This window comes from Eleutherodactylus coqui, chromosome 7, assembly GCF_035609145.1.
Source record: "Eleutherodactylus coqui strain aEleCoq1 chromosome 7, aEleCoq1.hap1, whole genome shotgun sequence".
Classification (NCBI taxonomy): Eukaryota; Metazoa; Chordata; class Amphibia; order Anura; family Eleutherodactylidae; genus Eleutherodactylus; species Eleutherodactylus coqui.
The window spans coordinates 208519494-208532709 of record NC_089843.1 but is presented as its reverse complement, the minus strand read 5'-3'; the positions used below and the strand labels follow the sequence as shown (position 1 = coordinate 208532709).

General features: G+C 43.3%; 1 protein-coding gene across 1 annotated transcript; it reads right to left on the bottom strand.

The window, feature by feature from the left end:
- Window positions 1-2468: 2468 nt before the first annotated feature.
- Window positions 2469-12845, bottom strand: LOC136573106 (flavin reductase (NADPH)-like). The gene is made up of 4 exons (XM_066574291.1): window positions 12696-12845; window positions 10492-10693; window positions 4842-5009; window positions 2469-4112 (listed from the first exon to the last, which is right to left on the bottom strand). Exons 1-4 carry the CDS (start codon window positions 12828-12830, stop codon window positions 3955-3957), a joined length of 663 nt encoding a protein of 220 aa, XP_066430388.1. The 5' UTR covers window positions 12831-12845; the 3' UTR covers window positions 2469-3954.
- Window positions 12846-13216: the final 371 nt, after the last annotated feature.

The window sequence follows — 13216 nt, the reverse complement described above, 5'->3', positions numbered from 1 at the left end:
ACCATCAACCACTCTCCGTTTATTAAACAACTTAAAGGCCGGAGGCTTGGTCTTCCCAGTTTTTTTTCTAACTGCCTTTCCCCGCTCTTAACCTTCCTTTTAGCAGTTCCTATATCACCCCTTCTCATACCCGCCTGTCTCCCAGTCATGTAGGCCCTAACCCACAGCCCTTGACCTCCGTTACGGCCCTTAGTTGATTTGCAGCAACTGTTAGTCAAACAATTCTTGACATCCTTCTCTGACCCCTTTCAGTGACAAGTTGTTTGTCCACAGAATCCACTTGTGGTGGATCTTAATATGTCTGTATATTGAACTGTGCATATCTTAACCCCTTAACGCACCATAACATAAGAGTTTTGGATTGCCTTACCTGGAGGCATCAAGACCTACATTTACTGAAGTATGAATGCACAGAAGCTGTGCCCAGGCCATTAGCAGTGGGTGTTGGCTGCAATATATAGCGGACATCCTGCTGAAATGGCCTGAATCATAGATAACTCTGATCCCAGCCTCGTAATCCCTTAGATGCAGTCTATAACAACCGCAACATCTAAACAGTTAGACAGAGATAAGGTACTCTCTGTCACCCAGTCTGTGCCCCTCAAATACAACTGTGTGGAGCATATGAGCTGTTATGGCAGGCAGTCAGCTAAGGAAGGATCCCAGGCCTTTCATTGCTATATGCCTTTTTGGTCATTGATAGGAGAGGGGTGGCCAGGCACTCTTTATTTGCCCCGCCTTAAGTGGTTAATAATGAAGCTCTAGTTTCCCTTTTACATAATTTTACAGAAGGAAACAAATAAAATGGAGTGATGTCAGAGAAGAGGCGTTAACAGTCCAATAATAAGCAACAGTAGTATTGCCAGTGCTGTTACATGTATGATGGATGTGTGTGGGGCTTGGAAAATATTCTGATCCTGACAAATAACGATTTAGATGTCATTTGGATGTCACGACAGCCTGGGGACTTCTGAAGGGCTGACAGTTTTACCTATTAAACCATGACTATGACAGGGCTTAATAGAATGCCTGCAAAAAGTAAAATATACTACAGTACTAATCTATTGCAGTATATTATAAAAAAGATCAAATGATCAATTGTCAAGTTCCCTAGGGGGACCAAAAAAGATTGCAAAAAATAAAATATTAAAGGGGTTGTCTCGCGAAATCAAGTGGGGTTATACACTTCTGTATGGCCATATTAATGCACTTTGTAATGTACATCGTGCATTAATTATGAGCCATACAGAAGTTATTCACTTACCTGCTCTGTTGCTAGCGTCCTCGTCTCCATGGTTCCGTCTAAATTCGCTGGCGGCTTGCTTTTTTAGACGCGCTTGCACAGTCCGGTCTTCTGCTCTGAGCACGAGCCGCTTCAGTGTGCTCGCCGCTACAGCTCTTCTGCGCATGCGCAGACGAGCTGTATCTTCTCGGGAGCGTGCTGGAGCAGCCATTCTGCTACCATCCTCTCTTAGAGGAAGGTGCAGAGCCGCCCAGCCGTGCCGAGAAGCCGCCCAGCCGAGCCGCCCAGCCCAGCTGCCCAGGTAAGTGATGGGTGACGGACTGACGGGGGTGACGCGTGACTGACTGCCGCTGTGGCCCCGGAGCCTGCCGCTGTGGCCCCGGAGCCTGCCGCTGTGGCCCCGGAGCCTGCCTCTGTGGCCCCGGAGCCTCCGCTGGGCCCCGGGGCCTACCGCTGGGGAGCCGGGGCCTACAGCTGGGGAGCCGGGGCGTAGCGCTGGGGAGCCAGGCCGTAGCGCTGGGGAGCCGGGCCGTAGCGCTGGGGAGCCGGGCCGTAGTGCTGGGGAGCCGGGGGCTAGCGCCGGTTACCTGCTGCCTGGCGGTGGGTGACTGGTCGGCCGCGTTCAATCCCGGGGTCCGGTCGGCGGCTGCGGGGCGTCTGATTGTCAGGGAGACACAGCTGGTAGCGTCTCGGGAGCACGCACGTCGGGCTACAGCAAGCGACGGGAAAAGAGCCGGCGGCCATCTTGGGGAAACTTTTTATAAGTTGCTGAAACGCTGGAACTGTAAGTACAAACCAGCTAGAAAAGTCATTTACAGGGGGGCTTAGTAATGTATGCTTAATAGGGGGACTGGGCAAAAAAAAAATTTCACTGCTTCCTCGAGACAACCCCTTTAAGTTTAAAAACTTCCTCTTTTCTAAGCTGTCACATCACAAGATTAAAAAGTTGAATAAAAAGTGATCAAAAAGTTATATGTATGCCAAAATGGTACGCACAAACTTGTAATACTTCTCTTTTGCTAATAAAGAGTTGTCTGCTGAATATATAGCAGTGCTTCTGTTTATGCTATCGATGCAACAGAAGAAATAGATTGTCACTCTTACTAACGCCCAGGAGAGACAGGGAAATGTTTTTTTGTGAGTTCTTAGTACTCTTTATATTTTTGAAATGACCAATTATAACATTCGATAAGTAGCCGTAAAGTATATATACCATCAGATACAATTTTAAAGATGTTCAACAATTTATTTTTATTAATATTTTCAAATATTGCCATTGATTGGTTCCTGGAAACGAGTGTTGATAGCCCTTACCCAATAAAGAGAACCTGTCAAGTTCCGTAACCCTCTATACCTATGGCCAGCATGGTTTGGTGACAGACACACTGATTTGAGTGGTCTGTCACTTATACCTACAGGCCGCACTCAAAAAGCAGTATTTGATGTGTCCAAAAACATTGAACCTACAAAGAAAAGTATAAGGCCTCGTTCACACGGGTGACACGGCATCTCTGGTCCGGGTGACATTGCTGCAACTTATCGCGGTGATACTGTGACTTTGTAGCACCACATGCAAGGTTTTTCGGGGGAGGCTTGAAATATAAGCCCTTCCCCGAAAATAAGCTGCAGCTGAAGAAGAAAAAAAACAAAACACACATACATCACCTGTCCCGCGCTGTCAGCCTGACCGCACCTTCTCCCCGGGTCCCCGGCAGTGATCTTCTCCTCTTCTGGCCAGGAATTCAGAAATCCCTGCCTCCTGGAAGCGCTGGCTGTGATTGGCTAACGCTTAGCCAATCACAGCCAGCGTTTCAAGGAGGCGAGGATTTTTGAATCCCCAGCCAGAAGAGGAGAAGATGTGGCTGGGCTGACAGCGCAGGACAGGTGATGAATGTGTATTTTTTTTCTGCAGCCAGGGCTTAAATTTTAGGTTTGACAGTAGGATTTCCTACTGTCAAAGTTGCATCGCATCAAACGAAAATCGCGTTTTCATGCGATGCAACAGAGAGGAAGGCTCCATAGGGAAATATGGACTATAAAACCTCACGAGCCGCATGCATATAGTGGGACCTGTGAGGTTTTTGTGTCGTTTTGTAGTATGCTACAAAACATCGCATGTGTGAAGGTACCCATAGGAAAGCATAGGCTTCTCATACATGCGATTTGTAGCATTGCAGCAATGCTACAAAATCGCATGACTTTGTCGCCCGTGTGAACGAGGTCTAATGGAAACATTTGCATCTCTTCTCTATTTTGGACCCACTTTTGGTTTTGGCTTACAATTACTGCTGTCTGAATGGAGCTATCGGTTAAGAGGCTGTAAAAATGGGACTTTTTAAGTTTTTCAGTGGCGGATCAGAGATGAGTCTGATGAAGGTCATGCATAATTGTATATGCCATCCCCACTCCCCCAACTGCCCTGCTCCCTCCAGGCGCTGATTGACAGGTCTCTCCATGTGTGCAGTAACATTACATTAGGTAAATTAAGGTTGGAATTATATATTTGAGCATTCCCAGGGACATATAATCATATGTGAAATCGTTTGTCAGTATTCGAACTCTATGCTTGTATTCCCATTTCTATTAGCGCGCCATGTGGTTAAGAAGCACATATCACCTGTAAAAATCCAAAACGCATTAAAAAATAGTTTTACTATAAAATGTTTGGTTGTGCCAATATAAATGAATATACCACCCCATATTCTTTCCAATTATTTACAACACATTGCAACTATCTTCCTAGTCCATTGGTTGTCATTAAGAGTAGAGAGCATAAAGCGTGAAACGTCTGCTCGCGATACTGTGTTGGTTATTGGGTAACCTCTTTCATCTGGGACAAAATATCCTTCGTGGGTCAATATTTCTTTGTCTGTAAGATAGAAAAAAGTATTTAGCTCTTAAGTTCTTGTGCCAAGACCCACATAGCATGTTAGACAGTAAAAAGACTTAAAGAGCTTGCTACCATTTTCTTTTCCGTTGAATACCATAAGGGAATTGACAAAAGCAGCCTTGTATGCCTCTGTATAAAATGAGAGGCAAAAGGAGACCTAGTAATGCTACATGCATGTCTATGGGAGCTGTATTATGGCTCTGTACAACTTGGAGGTAGTATGGTCTTGTGGTATGGCCATGTGCAGGATCCCTCAGACAGATCCTCACTTTAAACCCTTTAGGGCTCCTTCATACACGTCGATGCGAGGCTTTTTCACGTGGAAACAGCGGGGATGAAGGAATTCCCCACCACGGCTGACACAGCTGCAGCAGAGGATCGCAGAGTTCTCCCATTGAAAACGATGGGTGATATCGCAGAAAGTTAGAACATGCTGCGAATTTATTCCTGCATGGCACCAAGACTTCTGCAAGGACTCAATGAGTCTGTTAGGTACAGTTTGGTTCCATTATGATATGGATCCATTCATCAAGGGGATTCCCTTTTCCTGCTTCCATAATGGAACCAGAAAACAAAACTGCTAGCTCAGATATGGATTTCGCCTAAATCTCATCAATTGGTCACAGATACACTTAAAATTTTGGGTTTGGACTTGAGATCAGTTCGGTCTAGTCATTTTACAAATATATGTATAATACGAATACCTACCTGTTACTGGTGTATTTTGAAGTCCTGGTGGTCTTACGACAGTCCAGTTAAGATCAGAACATTCGTCTTCTAGATATTTTTCCATCTCAAGCATGTTTGTGAGGACACTTTTAATTAGTGGTAGAAGAAGGTTCCTCACGAAGAAGTTGGCATTCTGTCCCGAACTAGCTGTTGGCAAGAAAATAATTTACCTTAGTACATGTTCACACATGGTGGATTTGCTGTGGGTTTTCCTCAGCAGAAAGAATCTGCACCAAAATTCATGTTAAAAATCAGATTGTTTGGTGCAGATTTTACATGAATTTTCATGCAGATTTGCAGCACATGTCACCCATTCATACACCCTTAAACTCAAATATATAAAACACAGCCCACACTTTCTACATTTCTATGTACCAATTTCTGTACCACCCACTGGATATACAGTATATATCAGTGGTGGCGAAGCTATGGCATGCAGAGCCCTCCCTGCTGCAGGCGGTTGCTCACCACGGCAGTGAATACCAGCTGGGATGACGCGGCTTCCCTGACGGTTTTCACTCAGCGGTGCTGATCCCAGGTGCACACTATGATGTCAGTGTGCATCTGGGATCCTCCTCCCCTGACATCTCCTCCTTGGTTCCACGAGAGGAAGGTGGAGGAGGCATCCAGCAGCACAAACTGACATCAGTGTGCACCTGGGATCAGCACCAGCAACAGCGCTGAGCAGAGGAGCAGCGGTGCTTCAACAAGGAGGAGTAGGTAAGTTTAAGGGTCTCAGGGGGACACTATTTACTACTGAGTCATTGTGGGGGGTCACTATTACCACTAGGGCCGCTATGGGGGGTGACTATTACCACTAGGGCTGCTGTGAGGGGTCACTATTACCACTAGGGCTGCTGTGAGGGGTCACTATTACCACTGGTGCCGCTGTAAGGGGTCGCTATTACCACTGGGGCCGCTGTGAGGGGTCACTATTACCACTGGGGCCGCTGTGGGGGGTCACTATTACCACTGGGGCCACAGTGGGGGCTTCGCTATTACCACTGGGGCCACTGTGGGATGTCACTATTATTACTGGGGCCGCTGTGGGGGTCACTATTATTACTGAGGCCGCCGTGGAGGTCACTATTATTACTGGGGCCACTGTGGGGGTCACTATTACCGCTGGGGCCACTCTAGGGGAATCACTATTACTACTGGGGTATGTTTACACGTGGTGGAAATGCTGCAGAATGTCCTCAGTGGAAATTTCTGTGGGAAATTCAGCAGCATTTCCGCATCCAAAAAGCAGTCAAAATCTGCACCCTGTCTATTTTGAAACAGACCTTTGCTTTTTATAACAATGGAGGTAAAATCATACGTCGTAATAAGCCCCGCCCCCTGATGTGTTGGGACTTTGCAATAAATAAATAGATTTTGGGTTGCAGTTTGGGCACTCGGTCTCTAAAAGGTTCACCATCACTGGTATATTATCCAAAAAACACTGTCAAGCACTAAAGGTCTCCCTTCTTACTAATTTTCTGTCCACTGCATGTTGTCATGTCTGTAGTAACAGAGGCACCAAGTTGGATTACAGGAAGTGGGGTGAGTATTGTATCATGCTGCCCATACTGTCTTTGCAACAGGGAGGCGAGAGGACAAAGTTGCTACAGAGGGAGAGGGAAAAAGAGAGACTCACACAGATGTGGCTGCATCTAATCATAAATGTTTACTTTGTCACAGCTACTGAAATCACCTCTACACTGCTCAGTACTGCTGTACATTGTCCTCCATGATGCTGTTTTTATGTGTATATACTTATGGTACAGAGAGATCAAGAATATATCCTGATCTTCTATATGTGAAGTGCATGGTAGATATCATAACAGTTAGTATCCAACTACCTGCTCAGTGAAGACTGAGAATTAGTGATACAGCCTGTAGAGTGGAAAGCTGATGAAAAATGTAAAATGCAGGTTATGTAATGACCAGAAATAGTGTTATTCATTAATTGCACACACATGGTAGCTTATTCTGAAAAGTCCTGTGAAACAACAGGTGCACTTTGAAGGGGTATTATGTAAAGTAGCTGTTCTATGTAAGCTAATCAAATGTTATTAAAGTTTAAGTTTACTCTGGATTTTGTGTTTGTAGGTCTTTAAACCATAATCTTCTCCTAGCGCTTCAGATGTGTTTATTCACAGGTTGCCTCTGGATATGTCCTATAGTCATTCCAGCGTTACCGGTCGGGCTTGCTCAGTAGGAATGACCAGCGATGGCTCTTTTTTCTCTTTATCTCTTGAGATCAGATTGCTAACCAATAGCAGGGCAGCACTAAGAGGGAAGAGACAGAAGGAAGCACAGAGCAGGAAATTGTGGTAAATGTTGTTTTACCACAATTGGAAAATAATCTTGGAAATTAGTGATGTGAGGAAATGTCAGAAATGGAGGACGGGATAAGAAGGTAATGGCTGCGTGATGCTTACACTAACTTTTAGACAGTATTAGTAAATAAGCCCAATATCTGTTTGTGAGATGATCCAGATGATCAAGACAAAAAGGCCGAAAGGACACAAGCCGTTATAGTGACAGTTTTTGAGCCAAATGCAGGAGTATTATCAGTCTTTTAATGCTGTTTTTTAATGTCAGACCTTCTAACAAGCCTTGTAACAATAACTGGGAATTATGAGCCAAAGCCAGAATTTTCTCCAGAAGGAAAAGATAACCATTCACAGACAGCTGTTTAAATGTGATTGCTCCTCATCTGTGTGCACTAGTGAGAGACCTATAGACTTGGGTCGACTTTGACTTGCAGGAATGCCGCCTTCCAATAGGTGGCACTGTAGAGGCAATGTTTTATCTTCACATTTGCATATTTCCCAGAGTATTGTTTCTCTTAGGAGAAACAATACCATTCCTGACACACATCTATAGGTCTCACCCAGCCATGCCAGAAACCTGCTGCACCCTAATGAGGGGCGATCATTCTGAAACAGCTGTATGTGCATGGTTATCTTTTCCTTCTGGAGAAGATTCTGGCTTTGGCATATATTCCGCTTAATTGTTACAAGGCTTGTTAAAAGGCCTGACGTTGATTTGCTCCTCAATGCTTCCTTCCAATAGGTGGCACTGTAGAGGTGTTGTTCCATCTTTTTATTTGCATATTCCCCAGAGGAGCATGGATGGTCTTATAAGTCTCCTTACACCTTCTAGGTGCTCTCCCTAAGGAGAAATGTTACATTTGCTGACTCAGTCTTTCCTTTAAACTTAACCTATGTGGTTTTTATCCACTGCTGGCTGTTGCTCGAAAAAGTGCCTTGAAACCTGGCATGTGTGTTACTAACCAGATCTTAACATAAACAGTATGTTATTTATAGAGGTATTAGGACCCTATTACAGTGAAGATTATTGTTCAGATTATCTCTGGATCGTGAGAATCTAAACGTTAAACTTTAACCCTTTCCAATCCACTGTCTGACGTCTAAAGGCATTCTGATTGAAGGCTGTACAGTTTCCGATGTCAGAAGACGTCCAGCAGGGTATTCTTACTGTATATTACTGGCCGCTCTGTTGTCGGAGACCTCTCCAGCATGTCCAATACCACAGTACTGGCTCTAGCCAGCAGATGGCGTCATTGTATAATGGCACAAAAAGAAAAAAAACCCTAGGAAACCCTGAATTCAAAATTGGATTGCAAAGGGTTAAGTGTAAAAGCTGCCAGAAACTGAACGATGAACAATAATTTTTTTTGTTGTTCAGTTTCTGCAGGTATAAAAATCAAACTACGATCAGGGCTGCGTAAACAGACAGTTGTTCATAGATGAATGACTACCTGTCAGGTTGTGCTCCTGGGACCTGTTGTGCTATGGGTTTCTAGGAGCACAGTTCCACAGGTGTGGCATGTTTGTGCTGGCTGGGTGTGAGATTCTCCAGCCAGCCAATTACTGCAGGTCTGTTGCATATAAATGTTAGCCACGATGGCTAGAGGGAGCTGGTTTCCTCATTCCCCCTGGTGTTTGCATTCATGCATGTAGTTCTGTTGGTGTGAACAGTGATGCGGGATGTGTGCGCCTGCGCAGGGTGCCGGACATGTATGAATAGTCCTGTTCCTTTTTTAATGCATTCCAGGATGTGTTGGTATGACTGTGTCCTATTCTGCTTTGGATCGTTTACAATCTCTGGGCTAGTTAGGTCCTTAGGTTCCAGTGTGGAGCTGTCCCTATTGGGATGATCAAGCCGCTTGCAGGCAGGATTCATGGGGTAAATTGCTTTGTTAGAGTAGGGACCCACAAAACAACAAGGACCCTTGTCAGCAGGCTTGTTGGCTTTAGTATCATAGCAAAATACAAACCAATATCTTGTACCATATCTATTTCATCTGTTTATACGTGCAGGTATGCTAGGTGAGTGTTTTGAGCATTTGTCAGTAGGTGGTTTATGTCTATCCCATGATTCCCAAGTTCACGTATGAAGGAGACGTGACATTACCTGCTTACTATGAATGGAGGTTGGCAGGCAGAGGTAATCTCCCTTCCGCCTCTATGTACTAAGCAATTATCACGCCTGTGTGAGATAGCAGGAGCGATAGTTGCTGGGATGGCTGGGGAACAATAAAGTAAATATCAGGGCTTATTCACAGGAGTGATTTTCAAGCCTGTGTACTGTCCACGTTTGTAACTGACTACTCACAAACAAGATATTGAACCATTACAGTCAATGGTGCTATACAGACATTATTTTAACATGGACTGTAAATAATTGCAGCATGTCCCATTCTGGTTCAACATCTCTGAGGACAGTCACCCATTCAATTCAATGGGTGTGCAAAAAAAAAAAAAAGGAAGTGCACAAGGAGGACATCTGTGTGTGCTCCTTTTTCACTGATTATTGCTAAGCAACTCTAGAAAAAGGGTTTTGCGCAAGAGAAAAAAAATGAATGACACATGGATCAAGACATGGATGCAAAAAACAGACACACGCAAGGTATATGGATGTCATACCCTCATGTTAAAATTGGTCAGTTTTTCACACACTTAAACCTCTCATGTAAATAAGGCCTTACTGTTTTACTGTTTTTGTTATATTATGGCATTGTAAGTCAATTGCAAGAATAGAACTAATGTCCTCCAACCCATTTAATAAATAGAAGCATTCCTTGTTCAAGGTTTCCGTTTCTGCGTTAATATATTTTAACAATAAATGAATCGAATTTTGCAAAAAATGTTGCAGGTTTTCAGCGCAGAAATCCATAGTAATTAGAGATGAGCGAGCATATTCGCTAAGGGTAATTACTCGAGCGAGCATTGCCGTTAGCGAGTACCTGCCCGCTTGGAAGAAAAGATTCGGCTGCTGGCGCGGGGAAGCGGTGAGTTGCGGAAGTGAGCAGGAGGGAGTGGGGCAGAGAGAGGGAGATCTCCCCTCCGTTCCTCCCCGCTCTCCCCCGCCGCTCCCCGCCCCCCGCCGGCACCCGAATCTTTTCTTCCGAACGGGCAGGTACTCGCTAAGGGCAATGCTCGCTTGAGTAATTGCCCTTAGCGAGTATGCTCGCTCATCTCTAATAGTAATAATCCACAACCTTCCAGCACCGTCTGTTCTTGGTTCAACATAGGCCCTAAGAAGTTTTGTCGATAATTTACCTTGTTTGTAGAGCAACAACAGAGAAAAATAGGATTATGCTGTAGATACATACTGTCTGTGTACCAAGACGTCATGGTCACCATGCGGTTCACCCCGGTCTGTCGCATAGCACTCACAATGGCTGTCATGGAGTCCGTGTAACCACTTATTGATGAGAATATTTTATATGGGAATCCCAGACAAGATATAATTGCATCATGTCCTCCGAAATGTTCGGCTAATGAGTCTGCCAAAAATATATTGGCTTCTACTACCTAGAAAAGATGCAGATGTTAGTGGACTGATATACTTCACCAGAGAACAGCATTGTAATGCTCTATGTGAGGATTGCAGATTTTTATAATCCAGCCCTGCAAATGTCGTATATCTATCTATCTATCTATCTATCTATCTATCTATCTATCTATCTATCTATCTATCTATCTATCTATCTATCTATCTATCTATCTATAGCAAAAGCCCTCACTGGCTGACTGGTTACTAATTCTCTAACTTCCCGGTGTCGTACAAACTTGAAATTTGGCATGACCATTCTATAGGTCCTCAATAGGAAAAGTAAAGGGGTCGCAACTTGATTGTTCTATTGTAAGTGCAAAAGTAAGTGTACTTAATTGATTTCTCTAATTTCCCGGTGTCATACAAACTTTAAATTTGACACAACCATTCTTTAGGTCCTAAATAAGAAAAGTAAAGGTGGTCAGAACTTGATTATTCAATTCTAAGTGCAAAAGTAAGTGACTAATAACACACATCTGTACCGCATAATGTGAAATTTGCCATGACCATTCTATATGTCTTAAATCAGAAAAGTAAAGGGGTTACAACATCAATATTCAATTCTATGGGTGAAAAACTGTGCAAAAATCTGTGATACATGAGATCTTGTTTTCCCAGAAATCATAAATCCTAGGGTATGATTTGCATACTATGGAGAATCTAACACACCTCTATGTGTATATACTGAGGAGAATCTAACTGACCTCTATTGTATGTACAGAAGAGAATTTAACTGATCTCTATGTGTATATACTGAGGAGAATCTACCTCACCTCTGTGTATATACTAAAGAGAATCTACCTCGCCTCTATGTGTATGTACTGAGGAGAGTCTACCTCACCTCTATGTGTATATACTGAGGAGAATGTACCTGACCTCTGTGTATATACTGAGGAGAGTCTACCTCACCTCTATGTGTATATACTGAAAACAATCTAACTGACGTATGTGTGCATATACTAAAAGGCTGTAAGGTACATAAGGAAACGGCCATGGACTGTAGGGATGGAACATGCTTTTAGTGCTAAGAAGAAACTGCAACCTCCAGCCTGGGGGTAAATTTGAATAAAAAGGGGCGTTACCTTTAAAGTTAAAAAACGAGGAGAGTGGGAGGGGTGTCACATTCTGCAAAGTGACATCGGTACATGCAGTCTGAGGAGAATATAACACTCCTCTATGTATATACATATTTTGTTCTTCAGTTCCTCTGAAGTAACCACGACTTCATAAAACTTTCCGTGCGAACAATAAGTAAACACCAGTACCAAATTAACTCAGGTGAAGCCGGGTATATCAGCTAGTATAGAATAAAAAGAGATCAAAAAGTCACACACACCCAGAATAATGTAAATAACAATGCAGCTTATCCCACAAAAAACGGCTCCATAGGCGAAAAAATAAAACAGCTATGACTCTCTACTTATGGCTATGCAAAAATAAAACTTTTCTTATGCAAAAGTAGTCAAATCTTTTAAAAAAAACTATATAAACTCGGTATCACCGTAATTGTAATCACCTACAGAATAAGGATAATATATAATTTATACTGAACGGCATATAAAAAAAAAACAACGCCACAGTTGACTACCTTAGTCTCAAAATCGGAAATGAAAAGTGATCAAAAATTTTGTCTGCACCCCAGAATGCCACATGGCTTCCAAAAGTTATTCTAGCAAAATCTGCACTCCTTCGTTTTTGAGCCCTCCCTTGTGCCTAACCAGCACTTTCCATTCACACATGGGGCATTTTCATACTTGAGCTAAAATGGGTAACAAGTTGGGAGGACACATGATGATTGGGATGGAAATATTTCTAAAACGCCTGTGCTACTTACACATATAGATATCCTGTATATACGTGAAAGCAAGTTGGTGATTGTGGTGCATGCCCCCCTTGGAAGAGGCTGACATTTGTATGGTTCACCAGTAGTAATGGAATTCTACCTACTGTAGGTAATTGTGATTAGAGAGTATAAAGTACCTTAAGTTTCTCATGCTGGATGGTCACTTTGCTGACGTTTCTTACAAGAGCCGTTACTTCATGTCCATCCTGCAGGGCTTGGTTTACTAGTGGTACACCCGTCTGTCCGGTAGCTCCAAGGACTATTAGTTTCATTCTGAATCCCTGTTTCTGATGATAACATTCATATTTTATTGCTGTAACTTCTAAGTTGAATTTGTAAAATACTTGTAAATTTCAAACTTTAGCAGGATTATAATGCTTAAACTGCCAGTTCACCTCCCTGTAAACCTCTATTAGTGTGTGCTCATGCGCACTGAAATTTCACAACAAAGTACAGGGTGATTCAAAAGTTAAAATCAGCTGGAATGTCTTCTGAACAAAAAGAGATAAACCCAGGCCCAGGAGCCTTAGTGGGCCCATAAAGCCTCTCTTCTCCATATAGGGAGCCCAGTACTACCGCGTTTTCCCGAAAATAAGACACTGTCTTATATAAGTTTTTGCTCTAAAAGAGGCACAGTGTCTTATTTTCAGGGGGTGTC